We start from the raw sequence: 19,946 nt of genomic DNA, 5'->3' as shown, positions 1-19,946 counted from the left end.
AAACCAGCCCGGGGAACGTCACATCCCCTTGACCCTCCAATCACCTCGGGGTCCCATTTGATTGGAAGGCGGCAAAGGCTTTAATCTCAGACTAACTCAGCTGCTTTTGAAGTGAGTTTCTTTGCCAGATCCCGGGCTGGACGAGCAGCGGCTCGCAGCAGCACAGCTGAGCGGAGGAGGAGGAGGAGGAGGAGGAGGAGGGAGAGCGCAGCAGCCGGGGACCAAGCGAGACACACTCACCATCCCCCCCCAGCCCCCACCCCGGGATTATTCTGCTTTTTTCCCCCTCCTCTCCGGGCTCCCCCCGCCTCCACTAGGCAAAGCCAGAGACGTTTTCTGCCTTTTTTTGTTGTTCTTGCTAGTTTGCTTTTGGGGGTGTGTGGCTGTCTCCCCCCTCCCCCCACCAAAGAGAGAAGGTTTCCGAGGCTGATCAGCGCGACTCGTCCCAGTTTTCATGCGAGGTTTTGGGTCATGATCACATCGCCCTCGCTTTCTGCTGTAAGAAGTAGTAAGCACAGCAGCAGCGGTAGAGACATTGGCGGCAGCAGCAGCCTCAGCCTCAGCAGCGCCGCTGATCTCGCCTGGCAGAACGGGCACTCTGGGAATACTACTAGCTGCACCAAGCCCTTCTTCCACGCCGTCCCTCCTTCGGACCCTTTACGCCAAGCGAATCGGCTTCCCATCAAAGTCTTGAAAATGCTCACGGCTCGGACGGGACACATTTTACACCCTGAGTATCTGCAGCCTTTGCCTTCCACCCCTGTCAGCCCCATAGAGGTAAGGAACCGGAGGCGATGCCTTTCCCTCCCCTTCCTCCTGCTCAAGCGGCCTCTCCACGCTCATTGCATGGCGTCCTCTCCCTTCTCTTTGAAAGGCGTTTAGACCAGGAACCGCATCCCTTCTTTCGGGGCTGTAGCTAAGGCTGGGGTTGCGAGCTCCAGCTTGGCTGATTTTAGCATTCCTTCTTTCATGAAAAGTTGAATTTATTTGTTTTCTTTACACCCCTTTTGGGGAGGGAGAGATGGAAGGAGACTGTTTTCCTTAAGGACTAGGGACCCACTAGTCACAACGTGCGAAATAGTCTTGTTGGCTGAAAATATTGGGGGGGGGGGGAGAATGTGGGTGCGGCTGATCAAAGCTTCCTGATCTTAGTCTCACTTTGGAAGATAACCTGCTTGTGGCGGGGTATGTGTGTGTTGTGTTGAGTCCCATCTTCTCCGCGTTACCCTGGCAGGATATTTGTAGGGACCTCCGCTCTGAAAGAGGGGTGGTGTGGAGGTTGGGTCTCGGTGAATGAATGGTTTCATTAAAGTCTGCTCAAAGGGAAGCCATAGATTTCCCGGAGCCCGGCTCTCCTGCTAACTCCGGATCGGTTTCTAAATCGTGTGGCCAGCCAGAAATGGTGCAGTCGCTCTCCTTTCCGGGCGTTTGTGCGCGCGTGCGGTGGGGACAAGGCAAAGCCAAAGCAGAGGGCGGAAAAGCTGAACTTTGTAAAGCCCCCGGGGTGGGTGCTGCTTTGCCTAGGCAGTAGAGACATGGGGCTGTCTCGCCACGGTATAAGAAACCGTTGCCTTTTAAAAGGCATTGTGGAAAATGGTGCATGCAGGGGAGGAGGAGGGGGGGGGGCTGTCAGGATGATGAATGTGCACAAAATTGTTGATCCTTTTCAGGCCGTTCTCTGCAAGAAACGTCGGCAAATGCCGACTTCTTCTTCTTCTTCGTCTTCTTTTTTTAAAGCATCCGATTAAACGTTTGTCTTTGTGTGTCCCTCTGATTTCTGCAGCTGGATGCTAAGAAGAGCCCGCTGGCCCTGTTGGCTCAGACGTGCTCCCAGATCGGGAAGCCGGACCCTTCCCCTTCCTCCAAACTCTCCTCGGTCACCTCGAACGGCGCGGGCGGGGACAAGGACTCCAAGTCGGGCCCCTTGAAACTCAGCGACATCGGCGTGGAGGACAAGTCGAGTTTCAAGCCCTACTCCAAGCCGGGCGCCGAGAAGAAGGAGCCGGGCCCCGCAGGCTGCGGTGGCGCCGCCTCTGGGGGAGTCTCCAGCGGAGAGAAGTCGGGATTCCGAGTCCCGAGCGCCACCTGCCAGCCGTTCACGCCAAGGACAGGCAGCCCCAACTCCAGCGCCTCCGCCTGCTCGCCGGGGCTGCTGCCGGCCGAGGGCAAGGCGGGAGAGGACAAGAAGGACGCGGAGGGCTGCGGCAAAGGGGGCAGCGCCGGCTCGGACGGGGGCCCGGGCGCCGCCAGCCTCAGCCACAGCCGGATTAGCGTGAGCTGTGGCGGGATTAACGTGGAGGGCGGCCAGCACCCGGAGGGCGCGCCGGGCTCCAAGACCATCTCCTCGGACTCGTCCTCCTGCAGCAGCAGCACCACCGCCACCTCGTCCGCCTCGGTGCTGGGCTCCGGCCTGGTGGCCCCGGTCTCGCCCTACAAGCCGGGCCAGACTGTCTTCCCCCTGCCGCCGGCGGGCATGAGCTACCCGGGCACGCTGGCGGGCGCCTACGCCGGCTACCCGCCGCAGTTCCTGCCGCACGGAGTGGCCCTGGACCCCACCAAGTCCGGCAGCCTGGTCGGGGCCCAGCTGGCCGCCGCCGGCAGCCTGGGCTGCAGCAAGCCGGCGGGATCGAGCCCGCTGGCCGGCGCCTCGCCGCCCTCCGTCATGACGGCCAGCCTGTGCCGCGACCCCTACTGCCTGAGCTACCACTGCGCCAGCCACCTGGCCGGCGCGGCCAGCGCCTCCTGCGCCCACGACCAGGCCCTCAAGTCCGGATACCCGCTGGTCTACCCCACGCACCCGCTGCACAGCGTCCATTCCTCCCTGACGGGGGCCACCCCGCCCTCGCTGGCCGGCCACCCCTTGTACCCCTATGGCTTCATGCTCCCCAACGACCCCCAGCCCCACATCTGCAACTGGGTGTCGGCCAACGGACCCTGCGACAAGCGCTTTGCCACCTCCGAGGAGCTGCTGAGCCACTTGCGGACCCATACTGCCTTCCCGGGCACCGATAAACTCCTCTCCAGCTACCCCAGCTCCTCCTCGCTGGCCAGCGCCGCCGCCGCGGCCATGGCCTGCCACATGCACATCCCCACCACCGGGGCGCCGGGCAGCCCGGGCACGCTGGCCCTCCGCAGCCCGCACCACGCCTTGGGACTGAGCAGCCGCTACCACCCCTATTCCAAGAGCCCTTTGCCCACCCCAGGTGCCCCAGTGCCCGTCCCTGCGGCCACGGGACCTTACTACTCCCCCTATGCACTGTACGGGCAGAGACTTACCACAGCCTCCGCTCTGGGCTACCAGTGAGTGTAGGGTGGGGTAAGGATTGCAAACGACCGAGGGGGGAAGCGCGGGGGGGGGGGAAGAAACCCTGCCACACTTTATACAAGCTGAAATCTGACTTTTTATAAAATAGTGTTCATTTGAGGACTGGATCCGTGAGCACTGTATTTATTTATGTTAGCTTCAAGCGGGACAATGAATCATAAAGTGCATTACTTAACTGAGCTCAATAGGTAAAAGTTGAACACCCATTGTAGAATATAAATAAAAAAGAAATAGAGGTCTTCTCTTTAATGTTACTTTAAAATTGCTATGATTGTATTGTACGTTCTTATTTAATGTCTCCTTGAAACAAAAAAAAAGTTACATGCATGTTTGTTACTAAAAAACCAAGTCGCAATTTGTCAATTATAACTTCAAATTGCAATTATTTTTACGGTGTATACAATTGAAAGAGAATTGGTATTTTTTTGTATGTAATCTGGAAGAAGGAAAAAAAAAACAATTCTATTCCAAAAACCTCATTTGCCTTATTTTGTTCTTTAAAAGGAACACTTAACTATTTTTAATTTTTAAGTCCACCCTGTAAAAGGGGGTAAGGTTTACGTCATGTACTAAAATAATAGACAATGTATCGCTTTAAAGATTAAAATTCCGTATATTTGATGTATTAAAAGCTTTTACTTTTTTTTTTAAAAAAAAATACGCTTTGAGTCTGTTACAAACAACTGGGGCTGGGTTGGAGAGGATTACTAATTTCTTCTTAAGCGTTTATTCAATTTTAATTAAAATCATAAAAAAAACCCAGCTTTATTATAACCCCCGGGCTCTCTCTCTTAAATTTTTTTTTTTTAAAGGGAAGATGCATGTTATATTTTCCCCCCTTAACACCTGTGTAGGAATGAAACTAGAAAACTAAGGAACTGGTTGCGTGTGTTTTAAGAAACCAGTTCTTGAATTATTGCTGATGTGAACGGGGAAAGCTAGTGTTTAAAACTTTTTTTGGTTTTGTTTTTTATTTTGTTTTTTTAAAGAAAAGGGCTCGGGAGGCTTTGGTTCTGAGATGGAAAATAGACTTAACTTGAAAAGCTTGTAAACTGCACAGAGAGAACGACCCATCTCTTCCCCTCTAAGCACGACGTGACAAAATCAGAGCACGACTCTGTTTCAACCCTATTACTGCAGGATTTTTCGCAGCGCAGGGCAAACGATTGTCAGGTTAAAATAACTAATCAGACACTTCCAGTGTCTTCCACTCTCTCCTCCTTCCCCATAAATGCTTTTGTAAAGAACGACAAAACCAAATTTCTCAAGGTAGAATAAACCTGCGATAAGTTAATTTTAATTGAAGTGAAAAAAATATAAAACGCTACTGCTGCATGCCCAGCAAGGCTTGCAGGGGCTGGTGTAACTTTGCATCGTAAGTCTTTACCTAACCACCCGTTAAGACAAGCAGTTGTTCGCAGTTCTCCTTTGTAAACTCCTGTACGATGGGAGAAGTAGGGAACAAACAAATGCAAACAGAACGATTAACGCATTTACATAGGATCTCTGTTCGTGCAGCCTCTTTCGCAGAGGTTTTGTGTGATACAGCCCCATCCGCTAATTGATCTTCCTTCTACAACTCCCCTCTTTCCCCAGCTTGAACTAGGAGAGGGAAAGAGTTACAAGCGGCGACTTGCCTTGACAAATTACTTATTTTTCTGCCTCTCCTTACAATATCCCCCACAATATAATTACTGCTCAAAGTTTCCCGTGGTGCCCAGCTGCTAATTAGCCCAATGCATTTACTCGAGATAATTAGTAGAAGTTAGAGTTAATGTATAAAGTGGAGAAAAGAAGCAAGTTAATGAAGTCTCTGCATTCGCCCAGCCCTCTTTGCTGACCGGCTTTGCCTGGTATGAGGGGGACTTTGGGACGTTTCTGAAGGAGATAGACAAGATCTATACAGGGAAATGCCAAGACGCGCGGCACTGGGGCCGTCTATGGTTCTTTACAGGCGCCAATATGAAACAGGCACTAGAAACATAACCTGCTTTACTAAAAACGGGATTATTAAAAATAGTTCTGCTTTGGGGAATTTCAAACGAGCTCTCCGTTGTGAAATGATGGGGGCAGGGCTATGTGTGTTACTTTTAAAGCCCAGGGTAATTACACAAAGTAACTTAAAAGCATAATTCTGTGCAATGAAATTGACAAAAGCGCAGCTAGCACTCAAGAGAAGGAAAGGAGTCGTTGTTGGGTGTAGGGTTTCAGTCACTGAGTTGGATTTACACAAAAGAAAAAAAAATTGACTTTATCTTCTGTTGCACCTTGATTGTGAGGGCACCCGCATGCTAATTCTACCAGGGTAGTTTAGCCACGGGCTTTATTTTTTAGCCACTGCTCAATTTAGATTAAAAAATATATATTTTAGGCTCCCATCTGGATCTGGACAACATTTATTGCAGATTTACCACGATAAAAAAAAAACACCCTGCCTTTTCTTTCTCTGTTGATACCTTTAATTTCTCTCTTATACACACATTCCTACCACATACTATCTTTAAATGATCGATCCAAAAATCTATAAACAGGTGTTTCTAAGGCTATTTTAAAAATGTCTTCTGGTTACAAAAGGTTAATTTTATTTTTGAGGATTTCAGCTCTATCAAAGTTAAAACTAGGCTTAAAGCTGAAGGATTTTAGATGTAAGGAATCTTTCCCATTGTTTTATTTATCACCATTTTGCTCGGATCCTGTGCTTGGTATTACTGAACATTTAAATCGCTTATTTTGTTTTCATGGCTATGGTAAGGGGGTGTTAAATATTTGACCTGGCAAGTGTCGCCTAGAATTTTGATATGAAACTAGGAAATGTGCTTTTTCTAATAGACACCGACTTAGGGGCATTACTCTTTTTCAGTAAAAGGGTTGCATTTGGTATTTTCCTCCCCTGTTCTTGCTAACTGGATGGGTTGTAGAGTTGACAGCAGCCGCTGGTCCATGCCACCGAACTAAACTAATTTCGTAGTGGAAAACCAGCTCGAGAGGACAAGCAACAGAAGGGCAAGACTCATCAAAAGCCCAACCTCAGATCAATCTGACCAGAGTCAGACATACATTAATTTAAATTAAACAGTTCGATCTTCCTCGCAAATCTTTTCTGAACATTAAAGATAAACTCATGTAATATTTAAACCACCTCTGGTCTGATGCGAAGTGCAACTGAAGAACCAAAATAGAAATTAATGAATTTCCTTCCACTCCTGAAGGGTTGGTTACGCTGCCTGCCACTTCAACCCAATCCTTCTGATAATAAGCATGACTGGGAAAAGGAGGGTTCCGTTTATTTTAGCTGTGTAATTAAGCCAGCTTTATAAAACAATGTAACAGCACAAGCCACAGTCAGCAAAGGAGTACATAGAACATATTTGAGCCTATATATGCACAGACATCCACACAACATACACCTCAGTTTGCTTTTCTGTCATTAGTAGAGAAACAAATGTTTTGGAACTCAAATATAAGGCTGCATCTATAACGACTGGATTTTCGCTTTATGCAAATAATAGGCGACCACATTTTCTGAGAGGGGATATATCTGAACTACTTTTAATATAGCATACAAAGACCCATGCAGTGCGGTACGAGGTCTGACCCTTTCTTTCCTCCATTCTGGGTTTGAGTAAACTGTCCACGTTTAGAATCGGAGAAAGCCACCCGGGTAGAAGAAAAGCCCAACTTTCAGAGCTCCAGAAAAAGACGCATCTGAAGAAAGTAACTGATCAAACTTCGTATTTTTAATGTACGAAGACGAAGAGAAAAGCATGTATTAAAGGTGGCTATGAAAGTGCCATTTAGTTTATTTGGATTCAGTCCTTTTTTTAGGGGGGGGGGTGGTGTCAGGAAAACAGTGACGTCATCAGCCTCAAAACTTCTGTCCATTTCGTTGTTTTTTTTTTAATGCGGATAATTTTAAACATTTCTAACTTTGAAATGACACACACACACACGTTTCTGTTCTTTGTGTAACATCGAAAGTTGAGATTCTGACTGCCCAGCAGTACCGCAGACAAGACAATCAGTCGTGAATGGGAAGTGTTTAATTCTTCCTAAATATCCCTCACAGCTCAGTCCCAGAAAGTTAAGGCCAGATGGCTCAGGATTTTTTTTTTTTTTTTTAGAACGCAAAAAAGAAAAAGAAAAGAAAAAAAAGGCTCTTGCGATGAAATGTGAAGGTGTCAGGGGGAAGGGGAAAGAAAGCTTTCTTCGTTCCACTCTCCCTCGACCACCGATTGCTCTGACAACAGAGCCAGAGAGAGGGAAAAATTCTGGAAAACTGAGAAATTAAAAGAAATCTCATTAATACCGGGCGTTTCCACACAGAAACCGCTCAGGTATTGATTCTGGGGGGTGGGGAGGAGGGGTTCCCATTTCCGGGTTGTGCCTGTGATTGGATAGTTTTTGCTTTTAACTGACACAAACAGTAATTCACAGAGACTTTGTTCTTTCTTCATGTCTTAAGTCCATCAACTGTCCTCCCCCCAGAGTGAAAAAGGTAAATCCATTTTAGTTTTGAATAGTGTAGAAATCCTGGTGTGTATTTCCCCCACCCCCCTGTATCTTCAAATGAATTAGAGACAACCTGACAATGCTGTCATCTGTCTTCAACGTCACATCACGGCAAGAAATAATGATAACAGAGCAGCAGAAAGACGCCCACTGAAACCTCGAAGGTATATATATATATATATATATATATAAAAGCCTCAAAACAGCTTGAAAGAGAACAAAATTAGACTAACCTCGGGATACTACCCTAAGAACCTTTAATATTATTTTTTAAATAAAACAACTGTATTTCGTCTTCAGTGTTTTATTCTGTGCAAAGTCCGGTTGGTTGATCAAAAAAACTTCTGTGAAAATAATAATTACTCTGAAACCTATGAAAATAATAATAATTCACTGAGCGACCACATTCAGTAGATCTAAAGTATTACAAAAATCAAAGGAAAAACATGATGATTCAAGTCCGGTTTGCAGTTAATCACCAAGGGTTTTGCGTCTCTTCATGTGTAACCTAGATGGTGTCACATTTAACACTGCAAACACTGAGCCCCAGGTGAGACATTTACAGACAGACATTTACAGGTACACATCTATGGGGGAAAGATAGGATTTTGTTTCTTTGGTGTGTATATTTGGAGGCGGGGGGGGGGGGGGTCGGTCGGGTCTGAACTACCTGCTTTTCCTTCCGCCAGGCGGCGTTGCTAAGTCTCTCAGCAAAAGAGAGGAAAAGAGCAAAGCGAACTTATTTTGCTTTGAAGAGCTGGCACCCATTAAGGTTTTAACCTTTCTTTCTCGCCCCCCGCCCCCAGGTTTAGCCTGGAACCGCCTCTGCGAGGCTCACTGCTTCCAATTTTTAACAGGGAAGAAAACGAACATTCCATTAGCGTGCACAGACACCTAGAACGCAAGTGCTGCTCCCTGATAAAAATCACTTGTTTGGGACAGGAGGAATCTTTGATCTAATCCAAAGGGAAGTATTGCAGTATAAATGGATTTAGCCAGATAAAAACAGATAGGTCGGACTAAATAAAAAACGTGTTGTTGTTGTTGTTAATCACACTTGTAATCTCATCCACTCTGAAGGGTAAATAAATTGCAGTTATATCAAAAACAATTGGCCCTACATGTGTTCATAAAAGATGGGATCTTATCAGAGTTTAACTGTAATAAATTCTGACTTCTGGAAATTGTAATCTTTAGTCGATGTTAGATGTTGTCTTGGTTTTTGTTTTTGTTTTTATCTGTAATAACAGGCTGCAAACTTTTGTGAGCAACTATGAAAGTTTTCAAGACCAGCGCTGTTACACAAGGCTTTCTTATGTTTCCTCCAGAAAGACAGCTGTTTTAAAGTTGAACTGGAAAGGCTTCAGAAAATTAAAATATAGAAACGAAAATGCTGGCGTTAGGGAGACAAAATGATTCCCCCCCCCCCATCTTCGTTATAAAGAGCATGGAGGTCAGTGATAACAGCTCTAAAAATATATGTAAAAGATCCAACAATATTTACAGAAAGTCATGGCAAATGACAGGACTTGCTTTACAAAAAAGAGTAAATGTCAGAAGAATAAACTCAGCCACTGGGGAAAACTATGTCGTAACTTCAGATTAATCCTTCTACGATCCAGATTACGAATTAAAAACTAAATCTAAATAATTACCGAAAGAATAAAATTATAACAATAAATTGTCCACACACACACAAAGGCTGCGGACTCATTATGTCCACTGTCTCGGCTCCCCGATGCTGTTTATCAAGTTTGCAAGATAAATGCTTGCAAATCCATTGCATTTCCATAAATCCTCTAGCCGCTCTTTCTTCGGCCAATGCTTTTGCAACATTAATTGATTTTATTACAGTTTCCGAAGTCACTGTATATTACACCCCGACGAGTTTGCGTTGGAAGCATTATTCTTTTTGTTTTCCGTCGTCGTATGAAACCTGTGAAGCAGAATTCCTAGAGCTACAGTAGACTGTCTGTGGTCGGGTTTTTTCCTATCGTGATGTTGCTGGAGACTGTGAGCTGTAATTTGCAGGCTTCTAATAATCTTGACTGTTTTTTAAACAGAATTTCATAGTTGGCGAAAAATGACTATAAATCTAAACACAAGACACTTTCCCAATTCTTAATGGGGGTGGGGGGAAGAATGAAAATGCGATTTGGTGTTAAGAGCAGATTCGAGAAACATTCAGTTTGTGGTTGATTTGCGTTACTGAATGGACAGTAATCATTTCAGGGAAGGCATACTGGTGTATAAGGAGAGGGTTAATTCAATTTTAAAGGTACATCCTCGCAAGGCTCCTCGTACCTCTTTCCTGCCTCAGTCATTCTATGCAACATCGAGAGCAACTGTATTTAGGTGGATTAAGAATTTTATGTCACTTTCCAAACCTCCCCATTTTGTAGTTCCTTTAGACTGCAACCCATCAAGGTTTCAACAAGCGGTATTATTTAGCTGTGGTTTTGCTTGTCTTTAAAGATCTCGCTAATGTATTATACATATTTCACACAAGTATATCCATGTTGTGTAGCTAAACCAATTCACATCTCAGCAAAAAGGAACCCTTGGTCAGTTAAAAAGGGACCCTAACAAGCAAGAGGTGCCTTTAACCCCAGAAGATGTCTTTCATATTCAAGACATTTGCATACAGAGGGGTTTCTTTCAGACCTAACTATTAAGGTTTCTCCCTGATCGGAGTTTTGTACGGATTAACTTCAAGATATTTCAGTGCCGCACGAGGCACATAAAGTGAATAGGAATAATTACTGTATATCATATAAAAGACAGGTAGGATTTGCTATTTATAAATAGGTCAGCATAGCTACCTATAAATACGAATAAAGCTATAATATACTTTATATTACATACAGTGTTTATATTAATATATACCCTCTGTGTGCGTGTGTATATATATATACACACACGCATAGTATACATTATGGAGCTGGTTATTTGCTTTTTTAAAGCAACACGCATGAAAATCCCTGGCAATTGCCAGTCATGTGGGATTTTGGGGGGGGGGGGGAATAAAAAATAAAAGAGCATTAGCAGTTTGTGCCCCTCCTTGTGATATATCCTCTGGTGCCAAATGCAGGACTCCTGTACAATGTAATATACACAGCGGCGGGGAGAGGCGTTGGGGGAACACACTCCGTATTTAACTTCATTGTTCACCAGCGAGAGTGGAAGCTATAACTCATCCCTCCGGAGTGAATAGCAATCTATTCCCCACTGCCCTTTCACTGGGGACTGTACTCTGCAGCTTTCCAGTCTGGAATTAACCCTTTTTTGCTGCTGACTTTTGGACTCTTGCTGGCCTTCTGCTCTGCTCCGGTACTCGCTACAATTTGTTGATGCCCAGTTGGCTACACTTACGGGGTGGGTCATGGGCAGCAAGGAAATGGTTAAAAAAGGTCAGCGCCAGCTTCCTCACTTCTTTTCTCTTTCCCCTCTTTCAACGGAATGGGGAAACAGACAGCTAGTTTGCATCTGAATTCTCTCATAGCCAAGAGCAGAAGTCTCCCTCAGGGCTGTGGTTAGTTAGGGCTAGACTGGTGAAAGGTGTCGTTTTAAGAAGGGTGAGAGGGGAGCAATTTTCTGTGAATGGGACCTGGCAGATCAGCTGCTTTGAACAGAAGATCAAGAGAGGTGTTTTGTATTGGGGACGTGCCTGGCTCTGAGTAAGTGCTTTACAAGTTATTATTTCGGTGGAGGTCAGGTTTGGATGGGAAAGGTGGTCAAGAAGTGAAGGTGCTAGCTTGGGTCTTGGGAGATGACTTCAATATCCTGCTATGCCATAGACTTCCTTTGAGATATTGGGCAAGTCACCTCAGATGGAGTAAATTGGTACAGCTCCACTGAAGCCAATGGCAATTTACACCAGCTGAGGACCTTGGTCTCTCAAGGCAAGTCTACACTACAAAATTAAGTCTACCAAAGATATGTTGACGTACAGCCACCCTACTAATTAAATTGCTTTTGCATGTCCACACTATACTCCTTGTGTCGGCGGTATGCACCCTCACCAGGAGTGCTTGCACCAATTTAACTATCAATGTGGGGCATTGTGGGACGGCTTCTGAAAGGCAGCAACAGTCGATGTAAGTAATGCAGTGTCTACACTGACATGGCATCGACCTAACTAACTACATCAACCTCTTGTGGAGGTGGAGTTATTAAGCCAATGTAGTTAGCAAATTACATTGGCAGGAGCTACATTTTAGTGTAGACGCTTACAGAGTTAGGTTGATGTAAGCTGCCCTATGTCGACCTATCTCTGTAGTGTAGACCAGGGCTTAGTTTCTCCATTCCCCGTTGGTAAAATGGGGATTACTGGGATGGTGTTAGAATAAATACAGTAAAGACAGGGAGGGGTTTTGATTCTATAGTAATGAGTGCCATATATGTATTTATCTATTTTAAATAATTACATACACATACACACAGAATTACTATTTGTGACAAGAAAATTTTATCTAGATGTCCAAGAGCTTCAATTAAAAAAATATCAGATTTTCAATCAATGTAATAAACATTGGAACACTACATTTTTATAACAAAGGCGACCAATGGCACAGTGTAGTTCCCATCTTGAAGTCTTTACTGATATCCATGTGAGTTTTGCCTGTTCAAGTGTTCAGTGAGGTCTTCAGGACTGGCCCCCAAGTACACACTGAGTATGCAATTGGCCATATGGAAAACTTATGATGAAAGTCACTTCACCAACTGGAAGGCAAGTTCTAGCCCAGCCCTTCCACAGCTGCCATTCCTAACTGCTTTTTTTCTATGCTCCCTATGCAGGCCTTCTCAGCCCCTGGATCTACATAAGTGCAGATACAAAGGCTCCATCTCCTAGCCTATTCCTCTTGCTCCTATCTGTACTGGCACATTTGGCTGGAAGCACACCTAGCAATGACCCCTGCTCGCTGGCAGGGTACTATAGAGGGTTCTGAAGCACAGAGGTCAAGTTCACCCAGTATTGCTGTATAGCTGGTCAAAAATTTTCCTTCTGGGGGAGGCAGAAAATGTTTTTTCTAAACTAAATAGATAGCAAAAAAGAAAAAGTCAGTTTATATTTTTGGATTTTAATTGAACAAACATTTCATGTCTTCATTTTTGTTGAACTTCTTTCCCCACAGGGAAAAAATAATTTCCCAACAGGTTCTAGTCACCTAGTCATCTCTGCTTGTGGCTCTCTCTAGGGGTATTTATAGTTTTTGTTTATGCCTCTCCCCCCCTCCCCATTTTAAAATAAACAAAACCATACCCAAGCATGGTTATTGTGCTCCTAACAAATACAAACTGCATCAGCAGTCAGGAATGCATCCCAGATGCTATAATGAGTGTCAAACAAGTTAAATTTAAATCTTTCAACTGCAGTGTCTTTTTGTCTTATATATATTACAGCAGGGGTATCAAATATATTTTGTGGAGAGGACTGAATTACATTTTTAATTGTGGTCTGCGGGCTGGGTCCACAAAGTTAGGGTAAAATGTTACACTTGAGCAAAAGCAGATATCCCACTGACATCAATAGGAAGTTTGCACAGATTGAGGGAGGAATATGGACCAGATGAAGCAACCAACAATGCATTTAATAAAGCCACTGTTGCATTCAATGGGAGAATATACACACACAGTTGAGAGACTTTAAATTACTGAAAACCCAGCCCTCAGAGTATCATCATTAGGTTAGTACCCATTGTAGATGAATTGAAGCAGTTTATACGTGAGGTCTTGTCTATAACTACAGTACCCCCCTGCTGAAGTGAAGAAACAAATTGACAGAGCCAGGAGAGTATCCAGAAGTCACCTACTACAGGACAGGCCCAACAAAGAAAATAACAGAACGCCACTAGCCATCACCTTCAGCCCCAACTAAAACCTCTCCAACGCATCATCCAGGATCTACAACCTATCCTGAAGGAGATCCATCACTCTCACAAATCTTGGGAGACAGGCCAGTCCTTGCCTACAGGCAGCCCCCCAACCTGAAGCAAATACTCACCAGCAACCACACACCACACAACAGAACCACTAACCCAGGAACCTATCCTTGCAACAAAGTCCGTTGCCAACTCTGTCCACATATCTATTCAGGGGACACCATCATAGGGCCTAATCACATCAGCCACACTATCAGAGGCTCGTTCACCTGCACATCTACCAATGTCATCTATGCCATCATGTGCCAGCAATGCCCCTCTGCATGTACATTGGTCAAACTGGACAGTCTCTACGTAAAAGAATAAATGGACACAAATCAGATGTCAAGAATTATAACATTCAAAAACCAGTTGGAGAACACTTCAATCTCTCCGGTCACGCGATTACAGACCTAAAAGTCGCAATATTACAACAAAAAGACTTCAAAAACAGATTCCAACGAGAGACTGCTGAATTGGAATTAATTTGCAAACTGGATACAATTAACTTAGGTTTGAATAGAGACTGGGAGTGGATGGGTCATTACACAAAGTAAAACTATTTCCCCATGTTTATTTCCCCCACCCCCCCACTGTTCCTCAGACGTTCTCGTTAACTGCTGGAAATGGCCCAGCTTGATTATCACTACAAAAGGTTTTCTCCCCTCCCCCCTCCACTCTCCTGCTGGTATTAGCTCATCTTAATGATCACTCTCCTTACAGTGTGTATGATAACACCCATTGTTTCATGTTCTGTGTGTATATCAATCTCCTCACTGTATTTTCCACTGAATGCATCCGATGAAGTGAGCTGTAGCTCACGAAAGCTTATGCTCAAATAAATTTGTTAGTCTCTAAGGTGCCATAAGTACTCCTTTTCTTTTTGCGAATACAGACTAACATGGCTGCTACTCTGAAATCTATACATAGTGTATATCACTATAACTATATACACTATGTAAGGAGAGTGATCATTAAGATGAGCTAATACCAGCAGGATAAACCGATATAGTTAAAACGGTACAATCCCCTAGTGTGGATGCAGTTACATCGCAAAAAGGTATTTATAATAGGATAATTTATTCCCATAAGGGAAGGGACCCATACACTGATATAACTGTTCACACTAGGGACTGTACCAATTCAACTATTTAACCAAAATCACCCCCCTTAACCAAAATAGCTAAATCCGTACGAAAATTGTGAGTTTATCAAGGCCTAAATTGTTTCAGATTAAATCAGTACTACATCACTTCACATTCAGATGGTTTATCTTTGCAACCCGCAGAGCCAAAAAACTTAAGTGTGAATCCTGGCCATATTGAAATCTGTCACTGACCTTTATGGGCCCAGGATTTCACTCTTACTTAGAAAAAATAAGAAAAAACTTACATTGTATAGAATCAGAATTTGTAATGATAACTAGATAGACATCACAAGGCTGTTTATTTCATGGACTTTTGATGGGGATGAGTTGCCTGCGGTTGTATTTTTAAAATCTGACTAGGTCTCTGAGTTTCTGGGAGCAAACCATTCTAGCTGCTGCGGCTTCTTGCCTGGAGACCAGGGGGTTCCAATATTATCTTGGAGAAAGTGATGGTTAGCAGTCCAGGATAGTAGCTTGCTTCTGGTTTTCCCATCCCCACTTACAGAGATTACCTATGGAAAACAGAGGTCTGAAAGTGTGGAGAGATGAGTTTGGGCCATTGCATCAGAAGTGTTGTTAAACATGGATGTTCAAGTCTCTCAGGGCAATAAGTGTCAGGAACTTAATCAACACGAGTTAGCATCTTAGTCAGCTCTTCTAGGATGCCTCCCAAAGTAAAGGTATATAGAGAAGCAGAATAGACAAGTCCAATGTGCACAGATTTGCAACAGAGCTAGATTCCTTCAGATTGTCTTTAGGTGGAGTCTTTTGCATTTGAGGCTGGATTGGAATGGGATGGCTGCTCTCTCTCCATCCTTATCTGGACCGGATCTAAGTCTGCTGTCTGAGGAGCAGCCTGAGAGCACAAGATGAGCTAAAAACCGGGACTGCAATATCATCCAAACGGGTTTCAGTGACACAGGTCAGGTTGGTGGCCTCTTTTGCAATGAGGTGATGGATGATAAAGAGCTTCTTAACAACTGATCTTGCACTAATCAGCTGCAGCTTGAGGTTATGGCATTTGCCTTCACCAGTTATAAGAGTGCGTAGAATGGCTGCTACATGGTTAATTTGATCAGCCACTCGTGTCTAGAAATCAGCATTCTGGGGAGCTGGTCTGCACTTCCTATGGGTGCTTCTTTCAGATAAGAATTGGGTTGGGTAGGAGAATGTGTTAGTTGCAGTTGCTGGAGAAGGTCTGGCCATGAACCAGGTGGCCAGGATAACAAGTGTGCAACTATCACTGATGTTGTGCTAGGAGAAGAGGTAAAGCTGGCAGAGTTCAACTGATATTCAGAACAACGTTAGGCACAGACATTACATTGTTGGGGATGCTGGCAGACCAGGGATCGAATCTAGCAAGAGGGTATGGTGTCTACTCTGTTCCTTCCTAGATGACTAACTGTGGACAGTGTTCTTTTCTCTGCTGGAGCAAAATTATTTCTTATTTTAAAGGTTGTAGCTATTGTGATTGTCATTTGCTTGTGGAAGCTGCTCTCACCCTATGTCAGTTGCTGCTAAGAGGAAAGGAGGGGAGACATGAAATTGCAGAGCAGCCTTCTAAGCTGGGTCCAGGTCCTGGTTGTTTCCATGTTTGACTTGTTCTGTGACTGGAGATTGGATGTATATCTGTAACTCACACCTTTTACACTGGATGCACCGTCTGCCTGATTGCAATAGGATGCACTGTATTGCCAAACAGATATATCGTGGCTTACAGTAGCTTCCATGATTAGCTCCTCCTATGAAGGGATGAGTCTAATGACTTCTAGTCAACTGTTAAGAACCTGAGCTTACTGAGCAGTGGGGATGGCACACTGTTTGGCTGTGGTACAGGTGACTTGAGTATGTTTCACCGCTCTGGTGAGAGCATTACTATCCATGTCCTTACATCATAGCCACCCAGGCTATTTATTTTTGGCTTGTCTGACTGTTGCTATATGCATTTCAGGACAGGAATGGTGCAGGCCAATACAGCAGGAATTGCACCTATTTAGATCCAGCCCCCTCTTCCACACCCCTAGCAGCTCCACTGTGGCCAGGAGGCAGGATGCACAGTGGACAACTTAGTGGTACGTAGGGCCACAAGGACTACTGCTATGCAGCTCCTCCCATACATGGAGGGAGTATGTTAGTACTGGGACAAGGTGGGTGGGGATTCCTTCCTCCCACTTTCCCTGGAGCAGCTCAACACCACACAGGCTGGTAACTGGGCTCTGTGCTGGACTACAGGATTTGGGCTTTAATCCAGGTCTTTAATCCTTCTGCTGTGCCCATAGAGCTCACTGTAAAACAACCCACTCAACTGTATTTCAACAGTTAACCCATTTCTGACCATGACTTCTACTACCATCATGCTTCTCTTGGGTTGTGTTGGCGTAGCAGACCACAAAGTATGCATGTGTTTTCTTAACGCTCAGCATACCCAGTTTTTAATCTGACCTCACTTTTTGAAGAGCCTGCCCTCACAAAAGTGCTTGTCTCATGTTATCTACATTTCTGTGGGTCTACAGACGACAGCAGACACGTTGTCCACAGGCTCAGCAGAACTGTACTCACATTTAACTGAAACAGAGTAAATAGCCTATTTAAAATTTGAGACAGAAAGTTGTGCAACTTTTCTATGCAGAGTTAGACAGCCATCATGTTTCACCCCAGAGACGGCTACGCTTCAGTGGGGGATGATATGTGTGTATGTACATGTAAGTATTTTTACACATCTCCTACCCCTTCAGGTATCCAGGGCACTGCAGAATGATAATATAAACTATACAAAAAATATCACCGAAGGGAAACAAATCCTCTAAATTGTAAACAAGTAAAACAAATAGTGAAGGGGAGAAATGAAGGGTTCTACGAAGGACAGTGCTAATAATGGCAGACACCTCTGACAAATACCTTTTCACTTCTGTATCTATAGCTTGTCATCCTGGTGAAGTATCAGAATAAATGTAAGTTATCATTATAGGTATATGTACATATTATATATATGTAGCTCAATGTCCATTATATATATATGCAAATATAAACACACACACACACTCCAGTCTAGACCACAAACTTGAATACTATTGGGGGGGAGGAGGAGGTTTTGCTCCTCATAGGTTTTATAACAATTACTGCATCATAACTTAACAAACCCCTACTATGTCATTGTCTGTTAAATGCTGTACTCCTTCATCCAGCATTATCCAGGCCTTTTTGTATCCCATATTAAAATATTTCATACATATTTCAAGAAGGATTTTTTTCTTGATGCAGTTTGTAATATTTTAATAATTCTGGAAAAAAATGAATTGTGTGGACTTGTAGAAAAAAAATGAATATTTTTCTTTCCAGAATGCTTAAAATAATCACTCTTTCTATCAGCATGTGAGTGCACACAATTCCGAATGTGAAGTCATAACCATAACCTCAGTCATTGCCTGGGACCTCCAGAGCTAAAGCATGAGCTTCTACACCTTGATTTAAATTCTCTAGCAAGTAGCAGACTCCTACCCACAACAGGCCAGATGCAGAGGGGGACACATACCACGGTGAACAGTGTGTTGCATATCCATATCTACCTGAAAACAAGTTAAAAGACTAGCTAGAGACTAGTCTATATTATAGTTTAAAACTTATTTTCAGAGGATCTGAACTGCATGTGCTCATAACCTCCAAGAATCAGTTCAACTTTGGTGGTGGTATTAACACAGGTTCATGCCTAATAGGAATACTGTATAAGGGAGCCTGGGACACAAATTCTGTGCCCATATTCTGGCACCTCCCAAAACAAGATCCTCTGTCTGGAGTGACACTCTGGCTTTCTGGAGTGGGGCCCAGGGGTGTGGTTTGCAATAGCAAATCTAGGATTTTGCACTGGGGAACTGCTGAGTGGGGGGCCAATGTACGGACAGATTAGTTACATCTTTATGAAAGACTGTGAACTGCATGGTAATAAGCATTTCAGGCAAGCAATAATCCAAAGAACTACATGTTTTTCCATAAAAAAAACCAACACATAATTCTGCTTCTCTTCCTAAAAGAAAAGTAAATCACAAACAAACCAGTTAGAACCAACCACATTTTCAAATGAAAACAAAACATGTTGTGAATTTCCTTTCTGAAATGAAAAGCCATCCTAGCAAGCTACACATTTTGTCTTTATAAAACAAATGAAGACAAAAACAAAATCCCACCTAGAGCCAACCACATTTTAAAATTTCAAATAAAAGAACAACCCTACGAACTAATAATTTCCCTTTTAAAATGAAAAACCATGCTGCAAAGCTGCAAATAGTCAAAGTCATGTAGTCACCAAATTACATTTTCTTGTTTGAAGGGAAAGGAAATGCAGTTCTTTATAACGAAAAGTTTGTTTGCAAAAGGAAAATTGAACAACAACAGTTTAACCAAACAAAATTTAACAATCTATGGAAAGATCTGTGAAAGGGTTTTCAGAACATATTATTTAAAAAGTTCTTAATATCAAAGAACATTCTCCAGAGAAACCTTACTTTTTCCTTGTCAATCACTGACCTTCTGGAATTCTTTGCTTGAAATCCACAGGTGTGTTTGACAGCGCTGCTACTCCTGTGTAGCTAAGGCCAGGGGAAGAGAGCAAGTGAGCCAAGTTTTCAGCTGATCTCTCCACTTCTCCAGGCTGATTTCTTGTTCCCAGTCCTGCTGAGATTTGAACAAAGAGGGTCACATCCCTGTCCCCAAACCACTCCATACATAGTTGACATGTGTCTACATTGACATTTATGGCCAAGATTTTAAAAAATAGGAGCCTAAAGTTAGGCTTCTAAATACTTATCTTGGCTTCTATACCCCCACTTCTGCAAGAATTCATACACTTGAGTAACTTTAATCACATAGGTAGTTCCAGTTCAATGGGGTTACTTGTAGGAGTAAAGTTATTCACATGCTTACGTGTTTATGGAATCAGGATTTCAATAAGTGAGGTGATTTTCAAAATGCTAAACCTACTTAAAGAGCATAAATCAGCCTACATTTAGGCTCCTATTTTAAAAAAATTCTTGACCTTGATTTGTCATCC

The 19,946-nt window shown here is 43.9% G+C and overlaps 1 protein-coding gene across 1 annotated transcript; it reads left to right on the top strand.

The window, feature by feature from the left end:
* The first annotated feature begins 280 nt into the window (after positions 1-280).
* On the top strand, positions 281-3,347 carry ZNF503 (zinc finger protein 503). Its single transcript, XM_084635584.1, has 2 exons — positions 281-777; positions 1,784-3,347. The coding sequence occupies exons 1-2, from the start codon at positions 472-474 to the stop codon at positions 3,302-3,304; spliced, it is 1,827 nt and encodes a 608-aa protein (XP_084491710.1). The 5' UTR covers positions 281-471; the 3' UTR covers positions 3,305-3,347.
* The last annotated feature ends 16,599 nt before the right edge of the window (positions 3,348-19,946 follow it).

The sequence above is a fragment of the Lepidochelys olivacea genome (genome assembly GCF_965140295.1).
Source record: "Lepidochelys olivacea isolate rLepOli2 genome assembly, chromosome: 7".
In the NCBI taxonomy this organism is placed as follows: domain Eukaryota; kingdom Metazoa; phylum Chordata; order Testudines; family Cheloniidae; genus Lepidochelys; species Lepidochelys olivacea.
The sequence above is the reverse complement of the archived record's forward strand: the minus strand, read 5'-3'. Positions and strand labels throughout refer to the sequence as shown.